The sequence below is a fragment of the Tupaia chinensis genome, unplaced genomic scaffold (assembly GCF_000334495.1).
Source record: "Tupaia chinensis unplaced genomic scaffold, TupChi_1.0 Scaffold000140_1, whole genome shotgun sequence".
Classification (NCBI taxonomy): Eukaryota; Metazoa; Chordata; class Mammalia; order Scandentia; family Tupaiidae; genus Tupaia; species Tupaia belangeri.
The window spans coordinates 8,046,119-8,057,991 of record NW_006159610.1 but is presented as its reverse complement, the minus strand read 5'-3'; the positions used below and the strand labels follow the sequence as shown (position 1 = coordinate 8,057,991).

At 50.4% G+C, this 11,873-nt stretch overlaps 1 protein-coding gene across 1 annotated transcript in view; it reads left to right on the top strand.

The window, feature by feature from the left end:
• DENND2A (DENN domain containing 2A) overlaps positions 1 to 11,873 on the top strand; it is an 86,157-nt gene that overhangs the window by 32,406 nt on the left and 41,878 nt on the right. The window contains 5 exon segments of the mRNA XM_006145049.3: positions 2,950 to 3,043; positions 3,704 to 3,754; positions 4,736 to 4,923; positions 8,832 to 8,941; positions 10,258 to 10,327. Of these exon segments, the coding sequence (XP_006145111.2) occupies positions 2,950 to 3,043; positions 3,704 to 3,754; positions 4,736 to 4,923; positions 8,832 to 8,941; positions 10,258 to 10,327 (513 nt within the window).

Below are 11,873 nucleotides of genomic sequence, written 5' to 3'. Positions count from 1 at the left end.
TATTTTTTAAGTGTATTTTTTCCACGAGCAAGAAAGAGACAGAGGGCATCCCCAGGAGGGTCTTCATGCCACGACCCACCCCCACGTGCTCAGGTGTCTGAGCTTCTCCTCTTGTCCAGTTTACTGCAGCAGCTCCGCTCCTACTCTTCTCAAAGCATAAAAAGAATGTAAGTCTTTTCAGGTCAGCTCACAAACAGCTAGCTCCCCTTTAAAACTGCCAGCTGGTTTCTCTCAACTCTGCATGGGAGGACTTCCCTTTCTCTTCCAACCAGGTGAACCCAGGAGGCTTGAGAGAACAGGTGCCGCCATAGCCCTGTGGAAAGGAGACCCAAGGGCTCCCACCACGAAGGGTCTGCAAAGCTGCCCAGAGCACATGCCTGTCAGGAGTGTGCCCACCTCTGGGGCACTAGGAGAGGCTGTCGAAGGCCTCAGCAAGTCTGAGGACAGCAGAGAACTTCCCCCCTCCCCTATGAGATAGAGGCGGGGAGAGAAGGAAAGAGAGAGACAGAGACAGGGTATTTGATAGGGTCTTGCCAAGTCACGATCCTCCTTCCTCGATGTCCCACTTCGCTAGGATCACAGGCATGCACACCCAGGCCCGGCGTGTGCAGGCTGGCCTGGGAACCAAACCCGGGCTTTCTGTGCAGCTTCCAGCCTCCCAAGTGGTGTGCCAACCTCTGTGCCACTGTGGCTGGGCCAAGATCTTTATCTTTGGAGACCAGACATTTAGAGCCAGAAAAAGACTTTTGAAATACTCCATCTCATTTTTCAGATGAGGACATTTAGGGCTTAGAGAGGCTTAGAGAGGCTTAAGACCCACAGACCCAGCCAGCCAGAGGCAGAGGGATCCGAAAATTTTAAATATTTTAAAATTAGAGCCAGCCCATGGCCTGGTGGTTACATGAACTGAGTCTCATGGCCAGCTGCGTGGTTTGAGTCCTAGACGCAATGGCTTGAAAATCACACCAGGTAAAAATCCCAAAAGGTGGGAGAGATGGAGGAGAAGGAATTGTGGCATGACTATCCCATCCCCTATGGGGGTGATTTCTCTCTCTCTTTCTCCCTTCTCTCTCTCCCTGTCTCCTCCAACCCCTGGCAAGTTGAAAACTTTTTAAACATATATTTCAACAATTTTAAAAACCTTCTAGAATATGGAAAATAATTTTAAATATTCATGATAGAGCATGTATGTGCACAAAAGGGAGAGCAAAATCACCCTGCAATCCCCTTCCTCCAGTTCTCCAGCCCACCAGGATCCCAGGCATGCACACACATCAGACATGTTTTCAGGTTGACGGGGCCAGGGACTCAAACAGCAGTCAACATGTGGCTTCCAGTTCCTCGGTTCTGCCCACCACCAACTGCACCACAGAGGCTGGGCCAGCCCCGCGGTCTAGTGGGTTAAGGGAGCCTGCTGCCATGTGGCTGGATGTACAGTTCAAATCGCAGCTCCAGCAGCTTGAGAACACACTAGGCACATGTGTGCCCCTGCTCCAAATCCCAACGGAATAGAGAAATGGAAGAGAAGGAATTGCAATGTAATATCCCTTGGGGGGGTGCTTTCTCTTTCTCTCCCTCTCTCTCTGTCTCTCTCCAGTGAGCACCCCACTCATTGGCAAAATTTTTTTTAATTAAAAAAATAATTACCATCCTGTATTTTTGTTCACTGATTTATGCAGATAAAAAATGCTAAATAGCATTTAACATACAGACATATAGCTATGTGTGTCTGAAGTAATAGGAGTGATTTTGTAAGCCACATAACACAACTAATTTGAGAGTTTCTGTTGGGATTCTGAATCACAGGTGCCATAAGTGTGTGCTCTCTTGACAGGAAGCCCTGGAAACCCAGGAAGCAGAACGTACAAATTTACGTTCACCAGCTTCTCAGGGGAGAAGAGGAAAATAGCCACGTAGGAGACACCAGTCTTTTTTTTTTTTATTGGAAACAAGAAAGACAGTTTCCTCCGTATCAGGTCTGCTTCCACGCACGGTGCAGCAGAAGCTGGGCTGCGGTGGGAGCCAGTGTGGGGCAGGAACAGGCATGCTGGGCTGGGGCGACAGGGCGGGGGCCATCTGGGCGACATCACACACCAGAGCATCCATGTGCACTTGCACACCACACGTGTGTACCTTGCAGATATGCAGAGCACTCATGATGGCCAGAGCGAGTGTCCCTCTGCAGGTGGGCAGCGTGCTTGTCTGTGTGGTCTTACCCCAGCTGGGACTCAGGACCCACCCTGACCCCTGTCTGTCCCACTCAGGCTGCTCAAACAGTCTTTAGAACGATTCCCATGAGAATGGCCCTGCCTGGGAATGCTTTTTTCCTTTCTTCCTTTTCTTGTTTTGTTTTGGGAGCTAAAGCTCCTTCCCAAGGCTCAAGACTTCACAGCATCAGAGGGAGAGTGGCCGTCACCCTGTGAGTCGGTGACTGCTCCAATATATCTCAGCTGCGTACATTAGCATGTTTAGAGAGCAGTAAGACTGTCAGTTCCTTTAGTTTTGTTTTATTATTATTATTTTAGCTTTAGTTTTGCCATAGAGCATCCATGCTCACCAGAGAGATGGCATGGGGGGTGGAGGTGAAAATCACCCCCCAGGGAGGATGGCTGCACTGCTTTCCCTTCTCCACTCTCCTCTTGGAATTCTGGGCATGCACACACACGCACATGGCATGTTTTTCAAGCTGCTGGGTCTGGGATTTGAACTGCACAGTCAGCCCTGAGGATCCAGCGCCTTAACTCCCACACAGCCTGGTTGGGCCTCCTTTAGTTTTCTTGACAGCCACGTGATGTTCCTGTGTGGCAGAAAGGAATGACTGAAAGCTTCCCGTGGGAAGCATCTCCTCACCCCTCTTCCCTGGCCCCATCACCCTAAGGGAGAAGGGCAGCGAGGGCGGCCATGGGAGGAGGCTGCTGACACTGGCTTTTCTCCTCTGGTGTCCCGCAGCTGGTCTTGCGAATCAACGCCATTTACGAGGCCCGGAGAGGGAAGAAACGGGTGAAGAGGCTGTCCCAGTCCACGGAGAGCAACTCAGGAAAAGGTAACCCCTGCCACCAGCCCTTCTCCCCCAAGAATCTGAAAACTTCCTAGAAGTCATTTCTGGGAGTCTCACCAAAGTGAACAAGTGGGTGCGTTGTAAATGTCTCCCACTGTCCCAGGTCAGGCAAGAGCCAGGAGCTCAGCCTGGGTGGCGTGTCCTCTGGCTCCCTTTGCCTTGTCCTCCAGCAGCCGGCCAAGTGTGGGTGCCTGCCCATCATAGCCACCTCCTTTCCTCAGCATGAGGTGGGAAGGGGGTTGTTTGGGAAGGGTGTCCTTTGCTGTAGTATTTGATACAGCCACCATCATCTTTTTTTTTCCAAAGAATTATTTTATTTTACTTTATTTATTTATTTAAATTTTGACCAGAGAGGGACAGAATGAGAGAGAGAAGGAAAGTGAGAAAGCAAGCTGCCAGGTCCGGGGCTCGAACCGTAGTCGGCCATGTAGGAGTCCAGCACCCTTTAACCACCATGCCACCTGCTGGTCCCATACAGCCACCATCTTAATGAGAGCCTCATTAGTTTGGAAGTACATCACGTAGGACAGGACATAGTTTGAGCGTTATGTCTGGATAGACTAGGCATCCCCTGCTACTATGGAGACAAAGCTTCCTGTATTAGGACTCACGTTTGTCCCTTTCTTCCTTGTTCTTTCGTTCTAGTGACAGATGAGAACAGTGAGTCTGACAGCGACACCGAGGAGAAGCTGAAAGGTGAGAGGAATGGCTGGGCAGGGCCCAGGCAGGCCATGGCAAGCCACGAGGATGGCCCTTCCTCCTCAGTGGGAGGGACAGGAGTGTCCTGCCCAAGCTTGCTGGGCCAGGCGTGAGTGCCCGAGAGGACGTGGGGCCCCAGGATGCTCAGGAGTAATGGAGTCCAGGGTAGCTCCAGTCACTGCAGCAAGCCCGGTCTGTGCCGCCCCCTGCGTCACGGTGTTTGCAGACCAGCAGGCACCACGCTGCTGGCACTGGACCCCAGGCACCAGGAGCTCTTGGCCCACTCTGTCCGAGTTGCATGTGACCTGGAGGAAAGCCCTGAAGTTCTCAGGGCCTCTGGTTCCTCCTCTGTCTGATGGCGGGCTGAAGTCATTGCTTCCAGTGGGTCTGAAATGTGTGCTGGGGCCAGGAGTGAATGAGTTTTGCACAACTTCTCAGACCCCAGGGAGAAGCCAGAAGAAGCACGAGTGGGATCCTGAGTGAGGTGACGGGGACCTGCCCCTCTGCCCTGCCTCACCCGCCACAGCATCAGCTGCTGCCTGGCCCTCCACTAGAATGAAGCTAGTCCATTCCCACCACCCAGAACTGGGGGCAGCAGAGGCGGTGGGAGGAGCCTGAGTCAGCCCAGTCTCTGCCAGTTAAGTCACCCGGATGTTTACAAAGCTCCCAGCCCCAAAGCTGTGTGCCTGGGCTTTGTCACATCTCACAAACTCAAAGACAGAGGAAATGAGAGAGAGGAGGAGTCAGTGTCTCCACCCCGTAGGACACATGAAGGCGAGAACTTCGGAGTGAACTTTGGCAAATATCCCAAATAAAGAATTTTCTGCTAATTCGTTAGAGATGGAAGCACTCTGGGGATTAATGAAGTACTTAAGCTGGGAATTCCATAACCTGTTGCAGCTGCGTGCAGTCCACACTGGCATGTGAGTCACTGCCGGCCCTTGGTGTCTCTCTCTCGCTCTCCCTCGCCCCTTCCAGCTCACAGCCAGCGCCTGGTCAATGTGAAGTCCCGCCTGAAGCAGGCCCCTCGGTACCCGTCCCTGGACCGTGAACTTGCCGAGTACCAGCAGAGGCAGCTCTTCGAGTACTTCGTGGTCGTGTCTCTGCACAAGAAGCAGGCCGGGGCTGCCTACGTGCCGGAACTCACCCAGCAGTTCCCTCTGAAGGTGAGAGCCGGCCCTGCCTGCCAGGGACTGCAGCATTCTAGCCAGCCTTGGTGCAGATTCAGGGAATGCGGGGTCAGAGGAACACCTAGTGTCTGGGACCTGGCCAGTCAGCCCTACTTAGAGCATCTCAGATGAAAAGCACTGCTGCTGGAAAATTCGGGAGGTCCCACGGAGAGAGATTCGGGGACACGAGGTGTGGACAGAAACACGCCTCACTTCCTGTGGCCACTGTGCTGACCACCCCACCCTCTGTCCTCCCCTGTCCGTGTCCATCCAGCCACACCTCCCAGCCTATCCTAGAAGCTCCTCCCCATCCAGCCACACAGCTGTCCCTAGCAGTACACTTACGTCTGCTGAACGTCTGTGCGTGCTGTGCATCTGTTAGGGCGATGGCGCTGCGGAGACACAGCTACACCCACATGGACACCGAGAGGACACACTCATGTGGTTGTGAACCTAGCTCCTGAGACGAGGGGTGCACTGCAGTGTGAAGACCCTGCCAGGAGTACCCATCTCTTCTCTGTCTCTCTCAAGAAATATTAACAAAACAAGTGTGGGGCCAACCTCTTAGCGCAGCAGTTAAATGCTGTGCATACACGTTCAAATCCCAACCTTCAGTTTAAGAAACACACACTGTGGAACGGGGGTGGGAGGGAACAGCAGGTAGCATAGTGGTTAAGGTGCTGGACTCCCACATGGCCAACTGCGGTTCGAGTTCTGGACCTGGTGGCTTGAAACTCATGCCAGGCACATATGCATGCATGCCCAAAACCCTGAGAGAAGAATGGAGGAGAACAGATTATGGCATGGCCATCCCTCCTAAGGGGTCATTTCTCACTTTCTATCGCTCTGTCTCTCCATGGAGCATACATGCCCTATGGCAAAAAAAGTCTCAAAGAAAAAAATAAGAAAAGAAAAGAAACACTGTGTGTGGTGTGTGGTGTGTGTGTGTGTGTGTGTGTGTGTGCATATGTGCCCCCAAACCTGACATGTTGGAGAAAGAGAGAGAAGAGTATTCTGAGGTGTGGCCATGCTCAACCACCATGCCATGGGCTGGCCCAGGCACCTGACTTTCTATGCAGGGTGCCTGCCTGCAGCCCTACAGGGCCAGCCCGTGAGCGATTTTAAGTACAGCTTCCGGTAACTGCTCGTGGCTTGTATGAGAGTGTGTGTGCACCTCGGGCAGCTGACTCATGGTTGGTGACATGTGTGGGCATGTGCATGCCCGCCTTTGTGCAGACCTGTGTGATCTGGGGGTGAGTGCATCCAGGCGGCGACTGGGCCATGTTGACACTGGTGGAACTTGCTTCCCTGTGAGGTCTTCCCTTTAGTTCCCCTGGGGGGAAGCGCTGCTGTTCCTCCTTTTGTGTTCTTTATGATTTGGGGCCCTTGACTCTGGTGATCAGTGGCCCCTTACAATTTCACCTAGCTGGTATTTGCCTCTCTGCAAGACTGTCCAAGCACAGTAAAAAATTACTGCCTTGGGCACAGTCCTAGCTGTGATTTATCTACTCAAAGCTGGTTCTGGACCAGTTGTGGTCCTCCGTGCTGTGGATGGAAGACGAACTGTCATATAGACAAGGAACAGGACTGGTTATTCTGAAGACGGACAATGAGCGACTGGCTGTACGTCTGCGCAGGGTTACTGTCCTCCGTCGAGTAATGGTTGGTTCAGCCATTAGGATTCGTGTTAATAGTACCCCATGATTTGAGTCAAATTTGATCTAGCCAAAGAGGGCTCATGCCAGGGGCAGTTCGTAGAGCTGAAAACGACCAGTCTGGTGTCCTGTCCCTTTGGATACTCTCTTCAGATTGTTGAATCTTTGCTTTTTACTTAAAATGCTTTTTTATTTTTTATTTTTACTAGAGGGCATGTGTGCTTGCCAGAGAGAGGCAGAGAGACAAAGAGGGAGGAGAGGAGAAAGCACACCCATGGGGAACGGTCACACCACAGTCCCTTCTCCATCGTGCCCTCCTTTCAGGATTTGGGGCACACACACACACACACACACACACACATGCTCTTGGAATATTTCTCAGGCTGCCAGGTCCAGGACTCAAATCACACAGTCAGCCGTGTGGGATCCAGCTGTGGGAGTGACCAGGCCACAAAACCAGCTCAGTCTGTGCTTTTTAAAAGAATTTTGATATAGGGCATGTGCACTCACCCTGGAGAAAGAGAGAGGAGGAAAGTGAGAAATTGCCCCTCCAGGAGGATGGCCATACTCCAGTCCTGTCTCTTCATTCTCCTCTGGGATTTTGGGCACACACACACAAGCACCTGGTGTGATTTTTTTTAAGCCACCAGATCCAGGACTCGAACCATAATCAGCCATGTGGATTACAGTGTGTGTGCACTCGCTGGAGAGACAGAGAGAGACAGAGAGAGACAGAAAGTGAGAAATCATCCCCCAGGGGAGATGTCCACATTGCAATCCCTTCTCCTCCCAGGATCTTGGACAGGCAGGCACATGGACCTGGTGTGATTTGGAAGCCACCAGGTTAGGAACTTGAACCACAGTCAGCCATGTAGGAGTCCAGTGATGTAAACTCTATGCCAGCATCTTTTTCAAGCCACCAGGTCTGGGACTCAGACAGTATAGTCGGCCATGTGGGATCCAACCACCTTAACCCATATTCTACCTGCTGTCCCCCAACCTGTGCTTCATGTTTTTTAGGTTTTTGTCACAGGGCACATGTGTTCTCCAGAAAGAGACAGTGAGAGGGAAAGTAAGAAGTTGCCCGCCAGGCAGGATAGCCACTCCAGAATCCCTTGTCCTCCATTCTCCTGGGATTTTGGGCACCACGCGTACACATCCCGGAGTGATTTTCAAGCCACCAGGACCAGGACTCAAGCTGTGGGTGGCTATTTGGTAGTCCAGTGCCTTAACCAGTCTCCACCTGCTGGCCCCAATCTGTGCCTTTAAAGAATATACATTCCTGTCCATACACAAACTAAGCATCTCATAGCTTTATAATCTCCAACTCAGACATGAACTTAGCCTGTTCTTTGAGAAGATGATATTCATGTGGTCTCCGACGTGTCAGATACTGTCCTGGGCACTGGGGCACCCTATAGAGAGAGAAGCAGGGCAAGGAAGGCGCAAGGCGGAGATGGCTTTTCTCCCAGCTCTAACACTAGGCGTGTGATCAGGACAATCAGTTAGCACCTCAGGGCTTATTTGCTTGTCTCTGAAACAACATCAGGCAGGATGTCTAGCTCCTTCCAGAGCCAACGCTCAGAGACCTGCGGCCAGCTGAGTTTCACAGCAGGTGTCATTTCAGTGTATGTGTTATGGAGAGCATTTCCGTATCCTTTGCTGGGTGGAGGAGGGGCAGCTTTGCCTGGACTGGGAGACTGAAGTCCGGATTCGAGGCCTGGCTTCTAGATTTGTGAGCCTTCTGTTTGAAAGTGATTGCTTGGTGGGATCAGCAGGTGGTGTGGTGGTTAAGGGCGCTGGACTCCCACATGGCTGACCATGGTTCAAGTCCCAGACCTGGTGGCTTGCTTTCTCATTTCCCCCTCTCTCTTTTTCTCATTCTGTACCACTCTGATCAAATTTTTAAAACAAATAAATAAATAAATAAAGTTATTAAAGAAATAATTTTTAAAAAATAAAATGATGGCTCAGGCAGTTTTTTCTTACTGACCGGTAGTTACCTTGGGGATGTTAAGCGTAGAGAACATTTCTCTACAGAATACTATTTTTTTCTCCTGACCGCTCTTGAAAACTAGTTGCAACTGCCCTGGCGGACAGTCCCAGCAGACAGCTGTGAACCTTCCCAAGGGAAGTTAAGGTGGCAGTCACAGCTGCAGAAAGGTGCACAGTGCCACCACAGAGCCGCCATCCGCCTCCCTCTCCTGTGCAGGGATTGTTCCCGAACCTTTCTCACCTTTCTCTCTGTAGCTGGAACGGTCTTTCAAGTTCTTGAGAGAGGCCGAGGACCAGCTGAAGGCTATCCCCCAGTTCTGTTTCCCCGACGCCAAGGACTGGACTCCTGTGCAGCAGTTCGCCAGGTACGTGCTGACATCTCCCGTGGCCAGATCCAGAGACCCAGGCAAGACTTGGATGGGGCCCTCGGCGGCAGACCTCATCTGTCAGCCCTACTGTTACTCAATCCCATGACCTTGGCCTAAAGATTCCCCCGAGGGTATTTCTAACACTTCCCTCAAGTCGAGAATCACTTCGCTAAGCACACAGGTTTTCCAGGCCTCCAGCTCTGTCTGAGAGTATGTTTCTTCCCTAAGCCTCTGTGAAGGTAATTCTGAGTCTAGGGAAAGTTTGTCCCTCGCCCATCCCATCCACAGTCCCGAAATATCTAGGAGCCAGCAGTTGGTGTGGTAGCTAAGGTGCTGGATTCCTACACAACTGACCATGGTTCGAGTCCTGGACCTGGTGGCTTTCTTTCTTATATTTCCTTTCTTTCTCTGGTCAAATTAAAAAATAAAAAATAAATAAAAATAAATAATTCTTTAAAAAAATATCTGAATATATCCAGCTTGGGTTGGAATAGTGTGTGTTTCTGCTTTCACCCTTGTTGTTAGGAACCAGTATTTTTATCAGATATTCTGGCATTCGCCCTAATTCTAGGCTGTGCATTGCCTGTTTTTAGGACACTGTGCTCCTCCACCCAGTCAGTGTCTTCAAGGACAGTCCAGACCTCAGGACAAATGGACCTGTGCAAGCAGTGCCCAGGGGGCAGCTCAGACGGGGTCAGGCCAGCAGAGGCCACCTCGCCATGCTCTCTAGGGCAGCACACCCCCTCCATCTTTTTTAGTTGTGCTAGTAAATGACAGTAGTGCCCTTGGGACAGCTCAGGTGATAGGATTATATGAGCATTCCAGGTGGAATAAAAACCACCTCATTTCCGGGGAAGTAGCAGGTGGCGTGGTGGTTAAGGAGCTGGACTCCCACATGGCAGACCATAGTTCAAGTCCCCAAAGTGGTGTCTTGAAAATCACACTGGGTGTGTTTGTGGTGTGCTCAAAATCCCAAGAGGAGAAGAGATTGCAGCATGGCCGTCTCTTCTGGGGGGTGATTTCTCACTTTCCCTCTCTGTGTCTCGCTCTCATGAATGCATGTGCCCTGTGTGTATGGGGGGGGGAACCAAAAACACGAAAACAAAAACAAAAAGCCACCTCATTTCCTCTCAGGATGCAGTGAAATTTTAGATCTGCTTCACTGACTTTTACCCCAAAGCTGTAGGTAGCAGAGTCTCGGCACAGAGCAGACAGGCAGGAGGAAGTGGCTCCCTGCAGAACCTCACACACCAGGGTGATGCGCGTTCTATTGTGTTTTGCTTTGTAATGCGTTCTTGTTTTCCCACCTACAGCGAAACCTTCTCATTTGTCTTAACTGGAGAAGATGGAAGTAGGAGGTTCGGTTATTGCCGAAGACTGCTGGTTAGTACGTTCTGCTTTTCGCTTGACAGAGCTCGGTGGAGAGCCAGTCTGGCTCCCTAGGCCCTTGGGACTGAGATTTCACCATTCGCTACATAAGATGAACAGGAGGAGGGGCAGGGTAACCAGGGCAGCTAAAGCAGAACAGAAAGACTTGTGAGAAATCACCCTCCAGGCAGATGGCCACACTGCAATCTCTTCTCTTCTATTCTCAGATTTGGGGCATGCGTATACGTGCACCCAGGGTGATTTTCAAGCCACTGGGTCTTTGACTCAGACTGTAGTCAGCCACGTGGAAATCTAGCTGCCTCAACCACCACACCGCCCGCTGGCCCTCAGCTGAATCATACTGGAAAGTGAGAATAATGTTTGTCTCCCTCAGAAAGAAAGCACTTTCTTTATTGTTTTTCCCACTAAATGAAAGAAAGACCTTGCTCAGGACAGCTGGTGGTGTGATGGTTAAAGTGGCTGGACTCCACACACTGCATGGTTTGAGTCCCAGACCCGACAGCTTGAGAAACACGCAGGGCATGTGTGTATGCGTGCCCAAGATCTTGAGAAGAGAAATGGAGAAGGGATTGTGGCATGACCATCCCCAGGTGGTGCTTGCCCTCCTTTTCTCTCTCTCTCTCTCTGCCTCTCTGGTGAATGAACTAACTCTATAGCAGAATTTTTTTAAAAAGATCATGAGACCTACAGATGGTATTAACGGTTATGTCACTGGGCTCCCATGTAGCCGACCATGGTTGAAGTTGCGGCTTAAAACCCATACTGGTCACTTGTGTGTGTGTGTGTGTGTGTGTGTGTATGTGTGCAGCCAAAACTCCCAGAGGAGAATGGAGGAGAAGGGGTTGTGGAGTGGCCATCCCCCCGGGAGGGTGATTTCTCACTTTCTCTTTGCTTTTCTGGTGAGCACACACCCTAAAGCAAAAATCTCTCAAATAAAATAAATAAATAAATTTAAAAGAATTATTTTATTTAACTTTATTTATTTATTTACTTATTTATTTTAATTTGACCAGAGAGGGACACACAGAGAGAGAAAGACAGAGTGAGAGAGCGCGAACAAGCGAGCTGCCGGGTTCCAGGACTGAAACCACTATCAGCCATGTGGGAGTCCAGCACTCTTAACCACCATACCATCTGCCCACCCCAATAGATAAAATTTTTTAAAGTAATTATTTATTTAATTTTATTCATTCATTCATTTCTTTTAATTTGACCAGCTAGAGACACAGGGCCCGGGGTGGGGGTGAGAAAGCAAGCCACCAGGTCCAGGACTCAAACCATAGTTGGTCATGTAGGCGTATCATTCATTTCTTTTAATTTGACCAGCTAGAGACACAGGGCCCGGGGTGGGGGTGAGAAAGCAAGCCACCAGGTCCAGGACTCAAACCATAGTTGGTCATGTAGGAGTATCCAGCGTCTTCATCACGCCACCTGCTGACCCTAATAAATAAAAAATTAAAAAAAAACTTTCCCTTCTTAGGCCAAATACTTTTTTTTTTTAATTTTATTTACTATTATTATTTTTTAATTTGACCAGAGA